Genomic DNA, 24,123 nt, shown 5'->3' on the forward strand with positions numbered 1-24,123 from the left:
TGCTCCCAGTGGCAGGCTGCTGGGTGAGACGTGACATTGGAGCCTGGGAATTGGCCCAGTTGCTGGGTAAAGGCACATCCACGGGGGGCCAGTTCACATTCACAGGGCACTTTAAGTTTTGAAGATTTTTTTCAAGGTGCTTATCTTGGTCCCTGACAATGCTCTATGATGGAGAGAATTCCAGGAATGTGCTAGTGCTCCTCCGGCTTCCCCAGCATATGCCTTCAGTTTCGTTTTGTGTAGTTTTTTTAGTGATTGAAACCTAAGAAGGGCTCCACCCTCTGCATACTGGTTCTCCAGCAACAACGTCCTGTCTGGCTGACTGCAGTGGTGAGTCGCTGACAGGACCATGGCTCTGACACAGACCCCGGAGGGCCCCAGTCCCGGGCAGACCTGTGTGCTGATCCTAATCTTCACAGTGCTCCTGCAGTCCCTCTGTGTGGCCGTGACTTACGTGTATTTCACCAACGAGCTGAAGCAGGTCAGTACAATGCACACTGCCCCTGACTAAGGTGCTCAGCAACTCTTTGGTTAGCTGCCTCTCTGTTTGCTCCTCTGTGAAGACTTTACAGTGGAAGAAAATGCTCCCTGTCGCTGTTCCCGGACCCTAACTGCTAATGCATGTAATTACTGAGGACGTTGCATAAGGTTAGTTGAAGAGATTGTGTGAACAAAGTGGAGTTACACAACTGGCATCACCAGTTACTAGCAGATGCAGGCAACAAAACTCCTGAGGTAGTTGTTTTGTCTTCAACAGTATATGTATTTTATACTAGTAGCAGTTGCTGCCATTTATTGAATATTTCAGCTCAATGCTTTATAGTTCTCGATTCTAATTCTTTGGGGTGAGAGCAGCTGCATGGGGGCAAGACTGTGTCAGCTTTTACTCACCATTACACCTCTGGGTGCTAGCAGATAGCTGCCACATAGTAGGTGTTCACTAAATATGAACTGATGAATAGCCAGCCTTCACAAATGAGGAGGAACCTCTAATACATGGAAATGAGCTAGAATCAGGGCTCAACCCAAAGCCAAACTGTGAACCACAAACAATGTTGTTTTATGTTTCAGTTGTGGAACAGACAGGCTTGCAGGAAACTAGACTAGCTGGTCATTGCACAGATAGAAATGCTCTTTATGCACTGCTGTTCTCAGACTTCGGGGCTCCTAATTATGGCCAGATTCTTCTTTCTGTCTCTTTCTTTTAAATATCTTACTATACGGAAAGCCTTCACCTAGCTGCATCAGAGTGTCAAAAATTAGTAGGTTGAAAATACACATTTTGAACTAACATTAGAACCAAGTCTTAGAATGTCATCAGGTTTCTCTTTTTCCTCCAAGACATGGGGTGGAGGTAAATCTGGTATTTGAAATGTATTTTGGTTTAGATCTATGACATTTCTGTGTTGACAGTAGTGAGAATATTGGACTAGCATTCTGCCTGTTCCTTGCCACAGACCATGTCATTGGTAAAGTCTACAATAATGGAGTTACCAGATGGACTCAGCATTTTACCGTTCATGACAAAATAATTGAAAATAAAGCTACCATACCATGCCTGTGGATGGTCCAAGTATGAATCAAGGACATTTGACAGAGAAAAAAACTTACTGCCATTTTAGTTTGTGCATTTCTCAAATAAAACTTCTAGAATTATGCATACAAATATTAAAAATGCATTAAATTATGAACACTGAAAATAAACCAATTCAGTATTTGGCTTCTTATATATATTTTCACTAATTGTATATTGTATAGTAGAGAACTGTGAGCTGAAAGGAACTTTGCACACTCTCCACACACACTGTATAGGAGACATTGCAGGTGCAGACAGGGCTTTGGAAGCAGGGCTGGAGCCAGGTCTTGGGACATGTAGGAAATGCTCTTCCCTCCACAGCATGGTGTCCATAGGGCTAACATATTCAGACCTAGTGATGCACATTGCATTCTGCTGCCTTATGATAAGGCAGCCTCAAATCTGCCAGCTGTCTAGGAAATGCAAGGCTAAGGGTCTCAGAAAAATACAAATTATGCATAAAGCATAAAGAAATACAGTTTGTATACCCTGTGGAGCATAAATATGTTTATCTTAATTGGTTGGAAATTTTTCCTTTGTAATGGATAAGTAGACTCTTGTTTGATTTACAAGTAATTATGAAAATGATGACTATTATTAGATGACTAGTAAAGTCAGCTTTGTTATAGGGCACATGTAGAAGAGCCTGCATATTTGTAAGAAAAAAAAATCAATATAACTATAACCACACCTTTAGTTCTAAGTCTGCTAGAATAGTGATGTGTTTACCAGTTTGGAGCAGCATGTCCTGACCTTTGTTAACTTTGCAGCATAAACAGAATAAGTCTGTTTCTTCAAATAAAAGCAATTTCCTGAATTTGCTCACATTACAAGTTGGCCTAATTTTAAGACTGAATTGACTGATTCTTTACTGAGTAGACTTGTGTATATGGTCAAGTTTCTTTGAATTCTACTATAAAAATGGAAATTTCAAAAAAAAAAGCTTAACATGTCCCCACTTGCACACATTTTTCTTTTGAATATGGGTATATAAATGTATAGATATGTGAATAATTCCTTCAGAGTGCTAGATAATGGGTAGAATTAATAGCTATTGAGCAAATACCATGTTCTAGGAACTTTGCAAAGTATTGCCCTATTTCATCCTCATAACAATCCTATGAAGTAAATACTGACAGATAAACAAACAAAGGCTCAGGGAAGTTAAGTGATTTGTCCAAGATTACAAAGCTAGTAAAAGTCAAAGACTAATTTTGAACCCAGGTATTAAATAGGTGCTCAGTAAACTGTAAACATTGTAATTAGTATTGAGAAGTTTCTTGAAGTTGTCACTCTCTTCATCAGGAATTTTTGCAAGGGAAAATGAATCTGAATCTCCTTGAGTGTCTGTGTAGAGTTGGAAAAGCATTTTCAGCATAAATATTAATTTTATAAGACAGAGCACAGGTTCCACTTTGGCTAGTGAACATTTGCAGAAGATAACAGTGAGCAAAGATTATAGGGACTACGGATTAAGAAGGGCTGAGTAATGTTGAATTGGACTTTTGCAAATAAGCCTGTACACCAGCAAGTGTGAAGAATAAATATGGACTTAGCTTCTGAAGTCAATGTCTCTCTGAGAAAGTTTCCTGAGAAGGTGACTGCCTACCACTGTGACTTCATAGATGGGGAGGAAAAGGAGAAGGGGACCCTTATCCACCACTCTCCATAAATTACCCTTTATGCTATTTGCAGTTTGTAGAAAATGAATGTCAAACTAATGTCTGGATACCCAACATGTTTAACATGGTGCCAACAGCAAATGCAGTGGAAACCCACCTCTCAGCACCAAGGGCTTCTGGAGCAGAAGAGCAGGAACCCAGGGCCAAAGCTCTCTCTCCTTCTAGAGGCACGTACGGCACATGCGTCTCCCTACCACCAGCACCCAGATGAGGCTAGGAAGAGACTAATCCCAGCCTGAGATGTGCTGCAGGAAATTCATACCTTGAGATGGAAAGGAAGGGGGGAAGGAGACATGTCACAGTGATCATCATTAGTCATTCCTAAATAGCCGCAGCAACCTCCGCACACATGCACCCAGTCACCAGCATTGTCTAAGTTCTAAAGAAGAAACTACCCAATACAATAGTGTAAGAAACATGTGGGAGGGTGGCTGGGGACTTTTTCTCTGGATTTCTCTTGTTCAGAAATCACTATTTATGCCCAGAAATGTCTGGAAAGAGAAATCCCAAAATGTTGACAGTCATGATCTGTAGAGGGTAGGATTATGTGTGCTGTTTCTGTCTTTTATTTTTCTAAACTTTATAAATTTTCTATGGCAAATGTTATAAAAATATTTATACTAGCTATGTATGATTTTCACACAGATCTAAAGGGCATGACACTTTTATGTAGTCTTAAGAGAAAACAATCATACATAAAATTGCCCACACACAGTCTAATCTCAACCCTGTAAACAAGACAGATCACCTAAAGATTACTAGGAGGTAAGGTTAGGGTGATTTTAGTGGGTTTTTTGTTTTGCTTTTAGAAAATTGTTCTTCACTTTTCTATATTTTCCAGGTTGCCTGTGTATCCTCAATGTTTCTAGGCTTCATTAAATTTAGGTTGACAATGAAGTCACATTAGCTTGTCAACCTCCCACTCATGTAAACCCAGGACCTTATTCAGTTTTCAAGGTTCTCCCTTTCCACATTCTGAAAATGTTTCTGGAAAATCCCCAAAAGTCATCAAGAGGCAGTAGCCAGCAGTTGGTACTGGCCTGGGCTATTCCCTGCTGCTGTATCCTTTTCACTCCCCTCCCCTCCAAGCTCCACTTCAGTTCACAAGTGACGGCCAGCTCCCACTACTACCTGGTCCCAGACAAGTTTTCCTGCCTTTTCCTGCCCATGGCTCCAGCCTCCCATCTCCTAAACCTTTCAAGTTGAGACAGCTTCCAGCTGCTGTGAAGGCAAACAGCTCCCTCTCCTCGGTTATGTACTTCTTTTTGTTCCAACAAGTTAGAGGAATTTGTTGAACTATTTGTAGAATTTTGTTCAAACCAATGAGAGGCCAGGGCACACCCATACTGACTAGCAGGGGGCCATGGTCAATAAACTAACTTGCTCTTCCTGGAACCACCCTCAGGCTGTGCAGCTGAGTTTAGCTCTTCTGCTCTGATCCTCCCCTCAGGTTGCTAGGTAGCCATGGTCTCATGTATCTATACTGTATGTGACTGATCTCTTTCCTTGGAAAGGATTTTCCACATAAATTGAGAAGCAAATCGATGTCTACAGTAGAAGAACATCCAATTCTATTGTCAGTCATATCTCAATTCAGGTGCCCCAGCTGTTAGCCCCTCTACATCTGCTAGAAGAATGTTCTACTCTTGTAATTTAAAAAGGAAGAAAGAAAATGAACATTTATTTAAAAGTGAAAGAATGTTCTATGTCAGAGTATGTGAAAGGAATTAATTAACTCAGGATGGTACTTTTGTACTCCAGGGACCTTGATCAAATGTCCAAGGGACACATGGCTGAGTACTGAACCATGTGACTCTGGCTGAGAGCTCTCATAAGCAGTTAGGTTATTTTGATTTGGAATGAGATTGTCTTCTTATAGGAGGGGACAGGGCATCATTAAGTTTTACCCTTGTTTCAAGTTTTGGAATCCCCTAAGGTCAAATAACAAATCTGTTATTTGGCCAGTTTCCCATTTATTTCCCCAGAGAAGGGCAATTCAGCAGATTTGTACTGGGAAGTAACATATATCCTCACTAACAATAATTAAAAACAAACACAGGAAAAAGAATCCTGACCTTGCCCCTCCTGTTTTTTCTTTGTAAGATTATCTCATTAGCCTGAAGTATTCAGGATGGTTTGGACTGCATGTGTGTGTGTGTGTGTGTGTGTGTGTGTGTGTGTGTGTGTGTGTGTGTGTGTTAACATCCAGCAAGGACTTTGTTGACCATGATCTGGCCGTTGTAAATGTTTATTCTCAATCAGGAGGGAGGGAACCTTCAAATGCTGTTTAAATCCCCTTCTGGTAAATCCCTAGCTTATATAGACACTTAATGAGGCAAAGTTCAAGTTGCTAGTGGCAGTGTGGTCCAAATTTTGCCATCCGAAGTCGAAATCACAACAATTAACTAGTTGACTCAGACAGCCAAAGCTCTCAGATCAAGAAACAAAGCATTACCTGCATTCTGATGGGCTTGGTTAATTTTTAATTTGGAATCCTGGATTTTGAACAGACTTCACTGCCTACTTTGTACATAGGTGGATTTCTAGGTTTAGAATGGGATCCACACTGTGTCAGAACTGGAAGGGACCTCAAAGATCACCACAGCGAACCAGCTCAAAACTCAAATGAAGAGCAGACACAGAAGGGAAGAAGCGATCTGTTTAGGGGCACAGTTATTTAATGGCAGTGTCTGCAAAGGGCACTGTGACCCAGGATCCCTGGACCATAATTATATCCTTTCCACCATATCCAACTGCTTATGTTCACCCAAAGGACAAAGGTTAGCATGCTTATTTTTATTTCAAGCCATGAGCTTACACAAGATGCCAAGACTTTTCTGAATCTGTCACCAGTTTCTGTCGTTTTAACTTCTAAATGAGCAAAAATAAAGAGCTTTTGAGCATAATATTGTGTTATGTTCCATCTCAACCCAGATGCAGGACAAGTACACCAAAAGTGGCATTGCTTGTTTCTTAAAGGAAGATGACATTTCTTGGGATCCCGCCGATGAAGAGAGTATGAACAGCCCCTGCTGGCAAATGAAGTGGCAAGTACATCAGTTTGTCAGAAAGGTAGGTAGACCCCTGGGTAACTTCACCAGCAGGCATAGAATGGTGGGGAAGAAGGACTATTCAAGGTCATCATCAAGTCTAGACTCCTCATTTTGCAAAGGAGGAAATTAAAGCCGAGAGTGTTTCAGTGATTTTCTTCAAATTCATACAACTAGGAAAAGGTGAAATAGTACCAAACAGAGGGTCCTGGCTGACCCCTGGTCTAGAGCTCATTCCTTTACTTCAGACAGCCTTCCTATCTAATCTAACCTTTTTATCTTAAGTGGTGGAAACTGAGTCACAGACAAGGAAATGTGCCCAAGGTCACAAAAAATAAGTCATGTGTGTGAGTTTTTTTTTATTCAGAGGACAAAAGAGACCAAGTAATGGTGTTTTATATTCTTCCCTCATTGTTGATTTCCAGAATTAAATATATATTTATGTTTATACACATGTAGAGATGAAGAAAGAGGAAAGCAAGAGGGGAGAGACACTTTGAGCAAGGTGATGACATCTCAATTTACTGTTAGTAAATGAAATATTGCAAAATACTATGGAAATATTTATGGAAATTGCTTAAATAAGATCTCTACAAGAAACATTGTGTTAGCTGTTTATTTCACTAAATGTGATTACATAATTTTACTTTCAGCAATGTGACTTGTCAAATCAAGTTCTTCTCTCAGGCTTCTTCTTTTGCATTTAATAGCATTTACTTTCTGCCTACCCAGAAAGGTCAGATGAAAACACTGATACGGCAATAGTATGTAAACTATGAAGCACCATCATTTGTTTAAAAATAACAGGGGACATTCCCTTCAGGATAGAAGGAGGATGTGTCCTTTAAGTCCATTATCTTAAGACCATTGTTTGCTGCTCAATCTGCCTTTGCATAGAAACATTGTTAATGTTGGTGATTAGGCCTCTGATTTATAACACAAAGCAGTTCTCACAATAGTGCACAGACCTTACCCATGATGCTATTTCCATGAGAAATGAAATCATACTTCCCCCTGGGAGTCCTAGGAACATGTGTGCTCCATGACCACCTGGAAGCGTGGCCTGGGCAGGACACCCACAGCACACGAGCTGCACAGAAGCATCTGTGGCTCCATCATCCCAAATGACGAGGCAGGAAAGGCCTGGGATTGGAGGAGGCCCTTGAGGAACCTGAGGAGTGGGACTCTGCAGTCCCTTGAGTTAGAGGGGGTGGCAAACCCACAGGCGACAGGAGGGGGACACTCAGAACTAAGGTAGGAATCTGGAAACTGAGAAGGAGCCTGGATGCCGGAGCCAGAATTGGGAGATGAGAAGTCACGGGGATGGATGGCACACATTTCTTTCTCCCACTGCTATTTTCCCACTCCCTCCCATTTTCACATCCGGCCACTAACTACAACAGAGAGAAGCCAGAAAAGAACACAGGGGTGGGTGCGGGCACAGGGGCAAAAGATTTCCCCATTTTGTTCAAACACTGTTAGTTAAACCAACTATTTCCAGTAAACAGTGATTACATATATTATCTCATTTAATCCTCAAGGCAGTTCTGTGAGGAAGAAATCATTTTCTTCCTTGTCTTTTAAATAAAGAAGTTAAAGTTCACATCAGTCAAGTAACTTGAGCAAAATCTCCCAGAGTTAGTAACTGACAGGTTTGAATCCAGGTCGTCTGAGCTACTGTAACCATTCTTTTATTCTGCCTCGCACACTGTAGGAATTACTTCTCTCCTTCCTGCTGCTCCTCCTTCCTTCTTTCCTTCCTGTTTGACAATGAGAGAGAATGAGAGACCAAGAGAAAGACTGAGTAAGCCAGCAAGTGAGAGAGAGAGAGAGAGAGAGAGAGAGAGAGAGAGAGAGAGAGAGAGAGAGAGACCCAGAAATGAGAGAGAGACCCAGAAATGAGAGAGAGACAGGAGACAGAGAGGGAAGAAGCAACAGAGAAGAGAGGAGAGAGAGAATATGCTGAGGCCACCTGTTGCATTCCCTTCCCATACACCGGAGCCCATCTGACCACAGGCAGTCCCCTCATTGTCTGGGATCAGGGCTTGAGGCAGAGGGAAAAGCAAAGAGCTTCTGATTTGGGGTGAGGGGTACAGAGGAAGGGAGTTTCTGGCAGTTTCAAAATTAACAATGATGAGAAAGGAGGGCAGTGATGGGCAAGGGCTGCAGGGGTGACAGAACCGGGCAGAAAGGAGTTAAGAAGCCATGAATGAGCAAGTCGGGGCTGGCCATTTAAGAGAAAGGCTCGGTTTTTGCTCTTTCTTACTGGTTTTCCCCACTGGTTAGGACAAAGAATGTGAAACTAGATGTTTAGTCTAGATAGTGGAACTTGGTCAAAGGTCTTCGTGTTAAGAAAGTCTTGGCCACATTCTCAGAAATGAGAGAATAACTCAGTGTAACATCCTGCTGGACCGTATGCCTGCGGGTGTCACGAGAGGAACTGTGCCTTACATCTTGAGGTTAATATTTAAAGGCCCTGAACCCTACACAGTGCACTTATATCCACACATGCTTGCAGACACACTCCCCCCACACAGAGGAAGTGAAGTGTCATGGCTGCATGTCCATCAGCCACAAAGAGGTCTGGGAAACACTAAGCTGATTCAACTGGTCAGATGTTTCCTTCCTCCTGTGCTGCTCCAGGCGTGGCTTTTCAAAGTCTTCACCCAGAAACAACTTCCCCAGACAGGAGTATCCTTGGATCACATGTAGGGACAGCTGCCTCAGTAATCATCCCAACTCCACCCTGTCCCACATAAACTCTATGCTTGAACATCTTAGAGCTTCCTAGGTTGATATCTTATGTAGAAATTTCATGTGAGACATCAGCAAGAGGAGCCATAGTCATTCTATAGACAGCTTAAATTTTTAGGGAAATTAACAAGCTTTATTCAATACTATTTACAGATGGTTTTGAGAACCTATGAGGAAACCATTCCTACAATTCCAGGTAGTATTTTTTTGTTGTTATTTTAATTTTCTACTGTCAACTTCATGACAGGGTGAATGCTTTCCATCTTCTTCTTTCTGCTGCCCTCCACACATCCTACCTCTGCTGCTCAGTGTCTCCAGCCACTTGATTCTATTTTTCTGTTTGCATTAGCAGCCAGAAAGCTCAGAACCAAATCTGTGTCCCACCTGTGGTCAGAACTTTATTTCCTCTGAATCTTATTTTTCCAACATGGATCTTCTTTTCACTTCAATTTCTTCAATTATTTATATATTACTTTACAACTTGTTGCAAATAAGCTATCCAGATCCTTCCTGGCACATGTCTTGAAGATAAATCAGGGCTCCAGAGTTACCCATCTTCTCTGTTGCTGACCCCCACTAGGCTCTGTGCCTTTCTTTAGCAAAAGCCCCTTGTTCCATCTCCTTCCCAACAATCCTTCTCCCTCACCACGGTTCTCATCCTGTGGCACCCATGCCATGTCCATCTTCCCATTCATGGACAGCAGCCTGCTCTTGACCCACACCACTCGCCCGTGTTATTGGTCAGGCTGCTTCTTTGGTCTTCCATCTGGCTTCTTCCACTCCTGGATTTTCATATAATTGGCTCCATCTCATCTTTCATCCTCATCACCTAATCCTCACCTCTCCAGAGTGACCTTCTGTGGCCACCATTGTAAGTTCCCCCACATCCTGTCATTTCTATCACACTTATCTTGCTCATTTCCTTTTGTATATTTTATCTGTGTGCTATCTGATTACCAGTAGATTAAAAATCCACAAAGACAGAAAATTTGTCTATTTTTCTCATCTCTTTATACCTAGCATCTAACTCTGTGCCTCAAGCCTTGTGTATGTGTGTGTATTTTGAGATGAAATTCACATAACATACACGTAACCTTTTTTTGAGGTAGAAGGTATTCTCATTTTTTAATAGATAGTTCACATATAATACTAGTTTCAGGTGTACAATATAGAGATTTGACTTGTATTCACATAATGAAATGTACATCACAATAACTGTCATGACCATACAAAGTTATTGCAATATTACTGACTGTATTCCTCATGCTGTACTTTATACCTCCTATGACTTACTTTTATAACTGGAAGTTTGTAGTTCTTAATCCCCTTCACCCATTTCATCCATTCCCCTGCCCCTTCCCTCTGGCAACCACCAGTTTGTTCTCTGTGTTTATGAGTCTGTTTCTGTTTTGTTTTGTTTGTTCATTTGTTTTGCTTTTTAGATTCCACTGTAAGTGCAGTCATGTTACTTGTCTTTCTTTCACTAACTTATTTCACTTAGAGTAATACCCTCTAGGTCCATCCACATTGTTGCAAATGGATAGATTTCATTATTTTTTGTGGCTGAGTAATAAGGCAGATATGTGTGTGTATATATATATATATGTATGTATCTGTATATATACACACACACATACATACCACATCACATCTTTCTCCATTCATCTATCAATAAACACTTAGGTTGCTTCTCTATCTTGGCTATTGTAAATAATGCTGCAACAAACATAGGAGTGCATATATCTTTTTAAGATAGTGATTTCATTTCCTTTAGATAAATACCCAGAAGTGGAATTGCTGGATCATATGGTAGTTTTATTTTTTCATATTTTGAGAAAGCTCTGTACTGTTTTCCATAGCGGCTATATCAATTTATATTCCTACAAATAGTACATGAGGGTTCCCTTTTCTCTATATCCTCTTATTGTGATTTTGATTTACATTTCTCTGATGATTAGTAATGTGAAACATTTTTTATGTGTTTTTTGGCTGTCTATATATCTTTGGAAATATGTCTTTTCAGCTCATCTGCCCATTTTTAAATAAATTGTTTGTTTTGATGTTGTATGGGTTCTTTATGTATTTTGAAATTAACCCTTTATCAGATACGCCATGGGAAAATATTTTCTCCCATTCAGTAGTTGCCATTTTGTTTTGTTGATGGTGTTGTTTACTGTGGGGAATCTTTTTCATTTGATGTAGTCCCAGTTTATTTTTGCTTTGTTGTCCTTGCCAGAGGAGACAGATTCAAAAAAATATTGCTAAGACAGATGTCCAAGAGTTGACTGCCTATGTTTCCTTTCAGGAGCTTTATGGTTTCAGGTCTTACGTTCAAGTCTTCAGTCTATTTTGACTTGACTTTTGTATATGATATAAGAAAGTGGCCAACTTTCATTCTTGGGCATGTGGCTGCCCAGTTTTCCTAAGACTGCTTATTGATGAGACTATCTTCCCCATTGTATATTCTTGCCTCCTTTATCATAGATTAATTGGCCATATAGATGTGGGTTTATTTCTGGGTTCTCTATTCTATTCCATCGATGTATGCTTCTGTTTTTGTGTCAGTACCATACTATTTTGATTACTATAGCTTTGTAGTATAGTTTGAAATCCATTTCTGTGATACCTCCAGCTTTGTTTTCTTTCTTAATATTGTTTGGTTGTTTGGGATATTTTGTGGTTCCCTACTAATTTTAGGATTATTTGTTTTAGGTCTGTGCAAAATGCTATTTGTATTTTGATAGGAATTGTACTGAATCTAGAGTGCCTTGGGTACTATGGACATTTTAACAATATTAATTATTCCAACCCATTAGCATGGTATATTTTCCATTTATTTCTGTCATCTTCAATTTCTTTTAGCATTGTCTTATTGTTTTCATAGTAGAGGTCTTTCACCTCTTTGGTAAATTTATTCCTAGGTATTTTATTATTTTGATGCAATTGTAAATGGAATTGTTTTATTAATTTCTTTTTCTGAGTTTATTAGTGTATAGAAATGCAACAGATTTCTGTGTATTAATTTGTATTCAGCAACTTTACTGAATTCATTTATTAGTTTTAATAGTTTTGGGCTGGAGTCTTTAATCATGTACACTATATATAGTATCATGTAATTTGAAAATAATAACAGTTCTACTTCTTCCTTACCAAGTTAGATGTGTTTTATTTCTTTATCTTGTCTGATTGCTATAACTAGGATTTCTAATACTATGTTGAGTAAAAGTGGTGAGAGTGGTCATCCTTGTCTTGTTCCTGATCTTAAAGGAAAAGCTGAAAGCTTTTCATCATTGAATGTGATGTCTTCTGTAAGCTTCTTGTATATTATCTTTATGCTGTTGAGGTATGTCCCTTTAACCAACTTTGTTGAGACTTTTTATCATGAATGGATGCTGAATTTTGTCAAATGTCTTTTCTGCATTTGTTAAAATGATCAAGTGGTTTTATTCTTCCTTTTGTTAATGTGGTGTATTACACTGACTGATTTGCAGATATTGTACCAGCCATGCATTCCTGGAAATTATTCTACTTAGTCATGATGAATGAGCCCTTTGATTTATTTTTTTAATTCAATTTGCTAATATTTTGTTGAGGATTTTTACATCTATGTTAATCAGGTATAGTGATTTGTAACTTTCTTTTTTGTCATGTCTTTGTATGGTTTTGGTATCAGGGTAATGTTGGCTTTGTAGAATGGATTTGGAGGTATTCCTTCCTCTTAATAATTTTGGAATAGTTTGAGAAGGATAGGTATTGACTCTTCTTTAAATGTTTGGGAGAATTCCCCTGTGAAACCATCTGCTCCTGGACTTTAATATCTTGGGAGCTTTTTAAATATTGATTCAATGTAATTATTAGTGATTAGTTTGTTCAGGTTTTCTATTTCTTTCTGGGTTAGTCTTGGAAGATTGTATGTTTCTAGGAATTTATTCATTAGTTCTAGGTGGTTCAATATGTTGGCATATGATTTTTTCATAGTAGTCTCTGATAATCCTTTGTATTTATTTCTGTGTGTCAGTTGTAATTACTCTTTCATGCCTGATTTCTTGTATTTCAGTTCTTTTTCTTTTTTTTCATGATGAGTATGGCTAATGGTTTATCAATTTTATCTATATTTTCAAAGAGCCAGTGATTTGTTTCATTGATCTTTCCTATTTTTTCTTCTTTTAGTCTCTATTTCATTTATTTCCACTCCGACCTTTATTATTTCCATCCACTAACTTGGGCTTTCTTTGTTCTTTTTCTAATTCCTTTAGGTATAAGATTAGATTGTTTATTTAGGATATTTCTTGTTTCTTGAGAGCCTGTATCACTACAAAAACCCCTCTTAAAACTGTCTTTTTTATATTCCAAAGATTTTGAAACAATTTGTTTGCATTTTCATTTGTCACAAGGTATTTATTTCCTCTTTGATTTCTTTATTGATTCTTTTTTTTAGTAGAATGTTGTTTAGTCTTCATGTGTTTGTGTTTTTCCAAGTTTTTTTCTTATAATTGATTTATGGTTTCATACCATTGTGCTTAGAAAAGATGTTTGATATGATTTCAGTCTTCTAAAATTTGAGATGTGGTTTGTGGCCTAACATGTGATCTGTACTGGAGAATGTTCCATGCACATTTGAGAAGAATGTGTATTCTGTTTGGGGATAGAATGTTCTATACATATCTGTTAAGCCCATTTGGTCTAATGTATCATTTAAGGGCACTCTTCCCTTATTAATTTTCTCTCTAGATCATCTATCCATTGATGTATGCAAGGCAATGCTCTCTACTGTTATTGTATTACTGTCATTTTCTCCCTTTATGTCTGTTAATATTTGCTTTATACATTTACGTGCTTCTCTGTTGAGTGCATAGATATTTACAATTGTTATATCTATCCTCTTGTTGGATTGATTCCTTTATTATTATTTAATGCTCTTCTTTGTTTCCTGTTACAGTCTGTTTTATAGTCTACTTTGTCTGATATAAGTATTGCTACACCAAATTTTTTTTCATTTCCATTTACATGGAATATCTTTTTCCATCCCTTCACTTTCAGTCTGTATGTGTCTTTAGGTCTACAGTGAGTCATGTAAGCAGTATATAGATAGGTCTTGTAGTTTTATCCATTCAGTCACCCTGTATCTTTTGATTGGAGTATTTAGTCTGTTTATACTTAAAGTAATCATTAATACATATGTACACAACTCCATTTTGTTAATTTTTATCTGGTTATTTTTGTAGTTCTTCTCTGTTTCTTCCTCCTTTACTCTCTTAGCTTGTGGTTTGATGATTTTCTTGAGTGTTTTGTTTGGATTCCTTTTTCATTATTTTTTCTGTATCTATTATAGGTTTTGGTTTGTGGTTACCTTGAGGTTTGTATATAACATAATTATAACTATATATAGTAGTCTACTTTAAGTTGATGGTCACTTAAGTTTGAATACATTCTAAAAGTACTACATTTTTACTATTGCTTCCATGTTTTATGTATTTGACATCATATTTTATATCTTTTTATTTTTTGTACCACTTCACTAATTATTGTAGATAGAGATGATTTTACTACTTTTCTTTTTTAAACTTCGTATTAGTTTTATAAGTAATTGATCCACTACCTTTACTATTAGTTTGCTCTTACCAGGGAGATTTTTTTCTTTTATATATTTTTTTACTTCTAGTTATGGTCTTTTATTTTCCACTTCAAGTGCCTGTTAATATTTCTTATACAACTGGTTTATTGGTGAACAACTACTTTAACTTTTGTTTATCTGGGAAACTCTATTTTGCCTTAAAATATGAATGATAATATTTCCAGGTACAGTGTTCTTGGTTGTAGGGTTTTCTTCATTCAGCACTTTGCATACATTATGCCACAATCTTCTGGTCTGTAAAGTTTCTGCTGAAACATCAGCTGATAATTTTATGGGTGTTCCCTGTGAACAACTGGTTGCTTTTATTTTGCTGTTTTTAAGTTCTATCTTTATCTTTAATATTTGGCATTTTATTATTATGTGTCTTGGTGTGGACCACTTTGGGTTCATGTTGTCTGGGGCTCTCTGTGATTCATGGATCTGGATGTCTATTTCCTTCCCTGCATTAGGGAAGTTTTCAGCTCTTATTTCTTCAAATACATTTGCTTCTCCTTTCTATCTCTCTTTTCCTTCTGGGATCCCTACAATATAAATTCACTAAAATAAGCCTGATATTGTTCCAGAGGTCCCTTAACCTATCCTCATTTTTTAAAATGCTCTTTCATTTATTGCTGTTCAGCTTGGATGATGTCTACTCCCTTGACTTCCAGATAACTGATCTGTTCTTTTGCATCCTCTAATCTGCTGTTGATTCCTTTATTGTATTTTTCATTTCAGTTATTGTGTTGTTCAGCTCTGATTAGTTCCTTTTTATATTTTTTATATCTTTGTTGAAGTTCTCACTGTGTTCATCCATTCTTCTGAGTTCACTGAGCATCTTTATGGACATTACTTTGAGCTCTTTTTCAGATAGATTGCTTATCTCCATTCCATTTAGTTCTTTTTTTAAGGTTTTATCTCATTCTTCTATTTGCAACATAAACTTCTGTCTCCTCCTTTATCTCACTCTCTGTGTTTGTTTCTGTGTATTAAGCAGGCCAGCTACGTCTCCTGGTCCTGAAGGAGGGGCCTTATGGAGAAGGCATCCTGTGAGGGTGAGAAACACAATCCCTTCTGGTCACCAGAACCAGGGATGTCCCATGTGGTGGGCAGAATGTGCTCTCCTATTGTGACTGGGCTGAGACTTTTGTAGATGTAAATTGGGTGGGACTGGCCCCCTTGTGGCTGGCTAAGAGGCCTTGCCACAACTGTTGCAAGCCTGCTGATGGGCAGGGCTGCCACAATCCCTTCCTGCAGTGGGGCAGGAACCACTTTGGATGGGCACTGGTCCAAAGTGGGTGTGGTGAGGCAGTAGCCACTTTAGGAGGGCATTCTCCCAACTCAGGCTTCCCATCAGATGTGGCAGGGTGGGAGCTACTTTGGAGGGGTGTTTCTCAGGGCAAGTCCACAGGGGAATGCTGGAATGAGGTGAATGGTGCTAACAAGGTAGATTGTTCAGGTTAGACTAGTTAGACAGAAGTAGGGCAAGAAAAATGGCACCTGCTAGTGCCTCTGTTAGTGGAGAAATTTCCTACAGATCCCTACTCTTCTGGTACACACTATAAAATAAGTCAACAAATCTGCATCTATGGCTCAGACAGTTTTCAAACTGCTGTCTTTATGCTGAGTCTCAGAGTAAGAACCTTTAGAGTTGAGTCTTGGATTCTTATAGCCCTCTGGCTTTCCCGCAGTAAGCCCCACTGATTTCCGAAGCTTGACATTATGGGGGCTTGTTTTCCCAGTGCAGATATCCAGGGTTGGGGGTGTCCCACATGGGGTTTGGATTCCTCTCTTTTTAGGGAGGACCTATGTGTCTGTGATATTCCTCCTACTTATAGGCTGCCCTGCCAGGGGTGTAGGTCCCTACCAGACACTTTCTGCCCCTCCTATCCTTCCCAACATGGATTTTTCTTTATATCTTTAATTGTAAAAGATCTGTTCTCCTAGTTTTCAGGTTGTTCTCAGAAAAAGTTTCTTCTTATATAGTTTCAGTCTTGGTATATCCTCATGCGTGGAGGTGAGCTCAGGGTTCTCCTACTCTGTCATCTTCAGAAACCCTATGATTAGCTGTTTTCAAGTGCACAATTCAGCAGTAATGCAATCACAGTATTGTGCCACCACCATCTGTCTCTACATAGAAGTTTCTTAATACATATTTTTTGAATGAATATGTAAGTAAATAAAATAACTGAATTAAATTTGCTATTTCTTCACTTTTGGCTCACTGTAGCCCCATTTTCCCAAACCAGTGCCCATACAGGCCTGAACACATATACCAGAGACTTAACAGCCCTGAGGTATACCAGCCTAGCATAGAAGAAACAGTTTTTTAATATATGTGTTGTTAATGATGTCTTCCTCCTTTTCAGTTATCTTTTCCCAAAACAATAAGTTTTCTTATCATTTGGCAACACTCATTTTCCTTTATTAAATAGAAGGATAAGACCTGGTCCCAGGGTCTGAGCATTCTTTTTAATCATTCCCCTGAAAGCAAATGTGGTAGTCACAATACTCAACACTCAACCTCTTCTGATGAGGCATACCAGATCTATAGTCTACAGTAGATGCATGTACTATTTTCAGTGTTGGGAGAAAAATATTCTTTTTTTTCATCCCAATAAAGTACAAAAATAATATACTTCTCAATAGCCCAAGAGGTATCCATGCCACCCAAATATACATATTCACAGGTTTCTTTTCTGGAAGGTGTTTGCTATAGCCAATAGCAAATTTCCTCTTTTTAGAATCTGCTTTTAAATTTAGGCTTTCCCACATCCTATAAATGCAAAATATTTGTAATTGAAGTGAGTTATTGAGTATTTGAATACAAAGTGTTAATGTCTAGAGGCAGGAAAGAGATTATGAATTATTTAACAGTGGAAGTTCAAGGCAAATGGACACATCAACTTTGAAAGCTGAGCATTCTGGCAGTCATATTTGACTGTCATTACTGACTTTGCATCCCCATGCCATGTTTGGTCTTCACTGATCCTGAATAAGTAATAATTAATACCAGATAGACAGAATAGATTCGCATTTACCATTTTTCCTCCTTTGGAATTTTATCACCTCCTTTCAGTTTCTTCTACTACTAGCCTAGATTTAGCCCTTTTGTCCTCAGTTCCAATCAACTATAATAGTCTGGTGCTTTGCCAGTCTTCAGCACTCTCACCTTCCTTCTGTCCATGAAATGATACTGTGGCTTAGCCCAAAGCACAGCTCATATCTCTTTGCTTCCCTGCCCAAAACTTTTTAGAGTCTTCCCATGTCCTATAAAATCTAAATCTCTTAGCCTAACATTCAAATCCTTTATAGTTTGGCTCCTCATTCAAGCCTAAAATTTAATTCCCATACCTATGTCACAGGAATGCTGTCTGCAGTCTGCATTGGGCCTCTGTTCTAAATCTCTGGAATGCCCTTCTCCCATTCTGCAGACCCAAGCCAGCCCATCCTCACCCTATTCAAATCATTAAATCTTATACCTCAAATGCTTTCTTGCCTATGTTTTTTATAGTCTTTCTCCTTGTTCCTGGAAGAGTGCCTGGCATAGATGTGATGGACACTTTAGATTGTTGTAGTAAGTGAATGAATGGCCCTTAGCATAAATCTTCCCCTGACCTCAGCTCTCAAGTAAGTAGGGATCTTTCCCCTCTCTGAATCCCCATATCCCTTTATTTCTATTTCTCATAGGTAAATTTTCACTTTCTAATTCATATCTTCCCTAAGAGACTATAAGTCCCTTGAGCGCTCAGTCAGGGCAATCAGTGGTTAATGTTTGCAGCTCCTGTAAGGTGTTGTGTAGTGCCTTATCCCAGCATTATTTGCTTGATGAAGAAAATTTATCTAAACATCTAATATAAAAACACTTGGGAAGTTTGAGCTGACTTTTTTTTTTAGAGTAATTTATTAAATTTGTATATTTTTAAGGCTGCTCCGAAATACCTCAGATGGTGATCAATAAGTATTACTTGTTTATTATGATTTACTGAATCAGTGATTTTTATGCCCCTGTACTAGTTGTCATAACCAGTACAGTCAATTATCATGACCAGTGGGAAGGTGGGATTGGATACCAGTTTGCAGCATCTATGGCCAGTTGTTATCACTGCTTCTCCTTTAGAATCAGAAGGAGCTGGCAAAGGAAAAAGTAATCAAGATGATGAAAATTGGTATCACTCTGGTTGTTTCTGCATATAACAGAGTGGAAATGTGCCAATACTTAGTTATTTGTGCACTTTAAATCACTCAGCAGAATTATTGCAAGTCCACAGTTTTTGTATTTTGTTTTGTTTTTTGGAAAAGGGCTAGAATCTTCATTTTGTTATAGTCTAGTTGGACCTTTCTCCTGAGATGCTGATAAATTATAATGCAAGTCACCATTTATTCTTCCCACCTAAACTACTTTTTGAATTAACATAAGCTGAAGTAGACCCATCACCATGCTAAAATGTAGGCTGTTTTTATGAAAACCCCTGCAACCAACTTTGGAAGCCCAGTGTGCTTACAGTGCCTAATTGACAACAGCTGTGAACAGTCATATATTTAAGCAGTAGTTTGACAAGTGCTGATGATTCTCTGTCATTTCTCTTCTAGGAAAACAGCAACATATTCCTTACCCACTAGGCGAAAGAGGTGTTCAGAGAGCGGCAGCTCATGTAACTGGGACAAGTCAGAGAAGAAACACATTCCCAGCTTCAAGTAAGAGAAACAATGAATATGTGGCTTAAAGGAAGGCAATGGAAGAATCTGTTACAAATAATTTAACCTTTTAACTTGTACCCAAAATGTTTATATGGCTATCTACATAGGGCTCAGTGGTAATCAGGTCTCAGATTGATTCTTTTCAGAAGGAAGCTTGTAAGACAAACAGTTCGGTTACTGTCCTGTGTAACTGGACTCAGGAAAATTATGAAGTGAGAGAACTTTGTCTTTGAGTTTCCCATGCCCCTATTTTTGATTTTCTTCTTCTTCTCTAAAGCAATTTCTCTCTCTCAATTCCATCAAATCTTTTTTACAGATCCTAAATCAGTTATTTATATTCACCATGTATAGTGACCAAGTATTGCAAGTAGCATTTATATCAGTTAAACTAAAGGAAGTTGCCAATATTTGACCATTTTTCATGTACAGAAATGTCAGTTTCATACAGTTTAACCAAATTTGATAGGCCTAATTTTTAACTGTTGAACAAGTGTCTGTACAGTGCTATAGTTAAGTGCAGAGTAATACAGTCTAAATGCCCACACTGGAATCCCAGCTTCCCTTTACTTAGATCTATGTCTTGAGCAAATTACTTGAATAAATCAAGACTCAGTTTCTTCATATACAAAGTATATGCATAATCTTCAACTCATAAAACAGTGAAGATTAATACAGGCAAACTGCCAGTGCAATGGAAATACTCAATAAATATTTGCTTTTCTTATTATGCAAGGTCAGTCCCATGTTAAGAAATTTCAGGCATCAGTTTATGGAACAAAAGATTGTTAGGGGTGGGGAGTTGTTTTTAGATAGCTGTCTCCCTGGTATTCTTCAACTCAGATTTTATATACGCTTGACATGTTCTGCTTATGCCGGAGATCATTACCGTGATGTTACTGTTTACTATTATCGACAACTATGACAATAATTTCAAACTCTTGAAAAATTAAAATTTGTACCAATCATGGAGATGAGCCCAAAGGTGAAAAGATAGTCATATTTTGGTAGGGGCTTATTTTATTTACAAATTGTTGGGAGTTAAAGATTCAGGGATCTGATGATCTTTAGATCTGGGCTCTCATTGCCAAACCTTGTACCCTATGTTATTGTGGACTAGGATGCTTCTGCTTGGATGGTACCTTTGACTCTGGATTTCTGAGAAAGACTAAGGAGGGACCCAAAGAGACTCAAAGGACTAGCAAGAATTTCTGAGCTCTAGGCTTAAGGAAACAGATAGATTTCTTTTGGTTTCCTTCTATGTTGTTCATTTGAGCCCACTGGCGTAGGAAGGGAGGCAGGCATTCAGGACAGAAATTCTGCCCAAGAGTAAAGATTACCACCTGAATGTACCATCATCCCCAGTGTTGTCATTCAGAATTAAGTGTAGCCAATGTGGCATAAGGGACAAATGAGTTACAGAAAGGTAAGGGATTCCCAAGGGGTCACAGTGATACAGGAACCTCCAGATTTCTATATGACTGGAATTTAGAATTCTTGTAAGATTGAAAGAGCAGTTTTTGTTAAGTTGAAATCCTTTACAATCCCAACCAAAACAATAGGGTAGCCAGAGCTACTGGGAAACTCCTTGATTTGCTATGAACTCCTTTCTTTTAACTCCTTTTCTCTCCACCCTTCATCCAGACTCCAAGAATGAAAAGGTTTTGGGCCAGAAAATAAACTCCTGGGAGTCATCAAGAAGAGGACATTCATTTCTGAATAATTTGCACTTGCGGAATGGAGAGCTGATTATCCATCAAACAGGATTTTATTACATTTATTCTCAAACGTATTTTCGATTTCTGGAACCTGAGGAAACATTGGGAGCAATTTCATCAAAAGAAAACAGGAAGAAAAACAAACAAATGGTACAATATATTTACAAAACCACAAGCTATCCTGACCCTATACTGCTGATGAAAAGTGCTAGAAATAGTTGTTGGTCTAAAGATTCAGAATATGGACTCTATTCCATCTATCAAGGTGGAATATTTGAACTTAAAGAAAATGACAGAATTTTCGTCTCTGTAACTAATGAGCAATTGATTGACATGGACCATGAAGCCAGTTTTTTTGGGGCCTTTTTAATTGGCTAAATGATCTGCAAAGGTAAAAACAGTGGCTTCATTGTGAACCTTTACCTTTCAGTAATACATCATGAAAATATTCCAACAGAACTAAGAAACTAAGGCAGTCTGAGCAAAGCAACCTCAACTAAAAGACCCTGAAGAAGAATGCTTTTTTAGTTTCTCTGAAAAAGGACCAACTTACTCAAAGAAACTGAAATTGCCGGAAGTTTTTTCAGGGCTCAACCTGATATCAATTTACTAGAAGGAATCTTGCAGATTCTGTTTCCAAACACTGTGTAGCAATTAACATCTTCTGTATTTATTGCAAAGAAGAAAGACTAACCATCCATCTCTTCGGTAGTATATCATATTGGTAGCTTCCAGGTTGCAGTACAGGCCAACATCCCTGAAGTTGAAAGAGAAGGGGGCACTATTAAAAGGTCATGGCCTTGAGAGGCAATCCTCTGTCAATGTATGCAATGTGCCAAAGGAGTTTGCATTGTGCAGGACCTTGCAGGAGTTATCTCATATACCTGTAATGGTGGAAATAAGAGAATTCCACCCAAAATAATATCATTTGGTTAAAAAAAATTTTTAAGTCAAATTTATGTTCAGTGAACAAGGGACTATTTCAGAATGGTTTGTGATTTTTACTACAAAAAGTCAGGCTGACCCAAAATACTGAAGATGTTTTTAGAAAGTACTCTATAATGAATGATCATCTAATCAGAAAGCAGGGTCTCATGTGAGCAGAAGGAGAAATGGGAAAGTGGAAATGACAAACACAGGTAAATCAGCAGAAAAAAAGCCAAATAAAGGTCTGCCCCCCCCACCTCTATTCCCCTACAGCCAAATATCAGTGCTTAAGATTGTATTTTTTATTTGCCCTTCCCAGAAAAAAACAGTCATTACTTTTATCTTCTAAAATCATGACACAAAACACTTCATTTCACCATTTCATCTAAGCAGGTGGAGAAAAAAATTAGAGTATTTGTCTAATTTCTTCTAATTGTTATTCCTAAACACAGCATAATTTATACTCTTGATAATATGCTCAAATGTTCATTTATATATGTTCTGGTCAAATAGGTCTTTTTCAAAAAGGTTTATTCAAATTTAAACTTACAACATGCTGTAGATACCTGGCACTTTTGACTTCCCTTACTTTGTTTTTTCTATTATACTAGTCAAGTCTTATATACTCACAAATTGGCTTATTTGTTATCCTGTTTGTTTAAGACTGTCACCTCTCACTAGAATATTGGTCCTGGGAAACCAGGAACTTTTAGTGCTGTCTACATCTGTATCCATGGTGCCTAGTGCAGTACTTAAACATAGCGTTGTTGGGAAATCCAACCCAGGGAGGTCCTTGTGCACTAGGTGAGACTTCAACTCTGAAGAGGGTTCTGACTCTGGTCAAGAAAGAATTCAAGAGCAGGTTGAGCAAAGGAGGTTATTAAAGTACACACTCAAGGAGGAAGTGCAGGCATGCTTGAGAGATGAGCAGCCCTGAGTGTGGTGGTTTAGAGAGGTGGGCTGGGTTGCACATGCCTTGATGCGGTCCGGCCGCGCCGAGTTGAGCAGGTCCTGAAGTGCGGAAGGGGGGTGAAGAAAACAAAGAAAGACAGAAAGAGCTGGGAGGGCTGACACTCCTGCGTGTGTCGCCAGCAAAGCTTTATTTGAGTCCAGAGTATTTATACAGCAAAGAAGCACACTATTCCAGGAAATAGCATTATCCAATAGACAATCAAGCACAGTATTGACGTCAGCGGTAGCTGGGCAAAGGTAGGCACAGCAGGGCTCCCTCAGTTGCTCATGGAATGGGTAAACAGGATGTTCTTTGTTCTCCATTCCTGCCACATCAGCAAGTGGGGGAAGGGCATAGCCCACTCCCCACATCTCCCCCTTTTTTATTTTATAATAGGGTGACAGTGCCTGTTTTAGGTGTTCCTGGACGACTCATCTGGACTTACCCATCATTGGTACCCACATTCCATCATGAGGGCTCTGTCTTAGGTTGCCAGAGGTCTCCAAGACACTTACCCATCGTTGACTATCCTATCCCCTTCTCCACATTCATATAAGGAGGGTGGCATTTAAGAGCTAGCATATGGGTCTCCGAACCCAGTTGCAAAAAGGACCGTAATCCTAGTTTGATGACACAAGGTATCAATGATATCATTACAAGAAGACATAGCAGAGCAGTCTCAATGGATAACAGAAAATGGGGCAAGTCTCCCAACTTGCCAAAAGGAGAGGCTGCGTGCTTGAGGGTGTCTAGGATATCTTGAGCAGTTTTAACAGGATCAAACCACAGTTCAGTCAAACCATTGACATAGATTGCAGTTTGTACATTCTCAGTTAATGCTACAGCTGCTACAGTAGAAGATACAATAAAGGAAATTAAAGATTGTCCCGACCCGCGGGATTAACGTGGAGTGTAGCCGGAGACGCCTGCAGAAATGAACAAGCAAGGGACACAAAGAACGACCAGCAAGACAGGGTGTCTGATCAAGCTGGCAAAGTTTATTGTTTACAGGCTCAATTTATACAAGTAGCAAGTAAGGGGTGGGTCAGGAGATAATTGGACCTTAGGTGGCGCTGGCGGGGAGGTGTTTTCACACATCCTCAAGGTCTCCCTATTTTCAGAGCGAGGAGTCTTGGCTCATCTTCAAGGACA

At 38.8% G+C, this 24,123-nt stretch overlaps 1 protein-coding gene across 3 annotated transcripts; it reads left to right on the forward strand.

Annotated features, from left to right (window-relative positions):
- Positions 1-266: 266 nt before the first annotated feature.
- TNFSF10 (TNF superfamily member 10) lies at positions 267-22,640 on the forward strand. Of its 3 annotated transcripts, none has more exons than XM_017639831.3 (5): positions 267-481; positions 6,193-6,330; positions 9,216-9,258; positions 19,270-19,374; positions 21,019-22,640. In XM_017639831.3, the coding sequence occupies exons 1-5, from the start codon at positions 350-352 to the stop codon at positions 21,468-21,470; spliced, it is 870 nt and encodes a 289-aa protein (XP_017495320.1). In that variant the 5' UTR covers positions 267-349; the 3' UTR covers positions 21,471-22,640. The 3 variants fall into 3 exon arrangements, with proteins under 3 accessions (XP_017495320.1, XP_073088183.1, XP_073088182.1); XM_073232082.1 differs by lacking the exon at positions 267-481 and adding an exon at positions 507-648; XM_073232081.1 differs by lacking the exon at positions 267-481 and adding an exon at positions 5,878-6,038.
- Positions 22,641-24,123: the final 1,483 nt, after the last annotated feature.

This window comes from Manis javanica, chromosome 3, assembly GCF_040802235.1.
Source record: "Manis javanica isolate MJ-LG chromosome 3, MJ_LKY, whole genome shotgun sequence".
Lineage (NCBI taxonomy): Eukaryota > Metazoa > Chordata > Mammalia > Pholidota > Manidae > Manis > Manis javanica.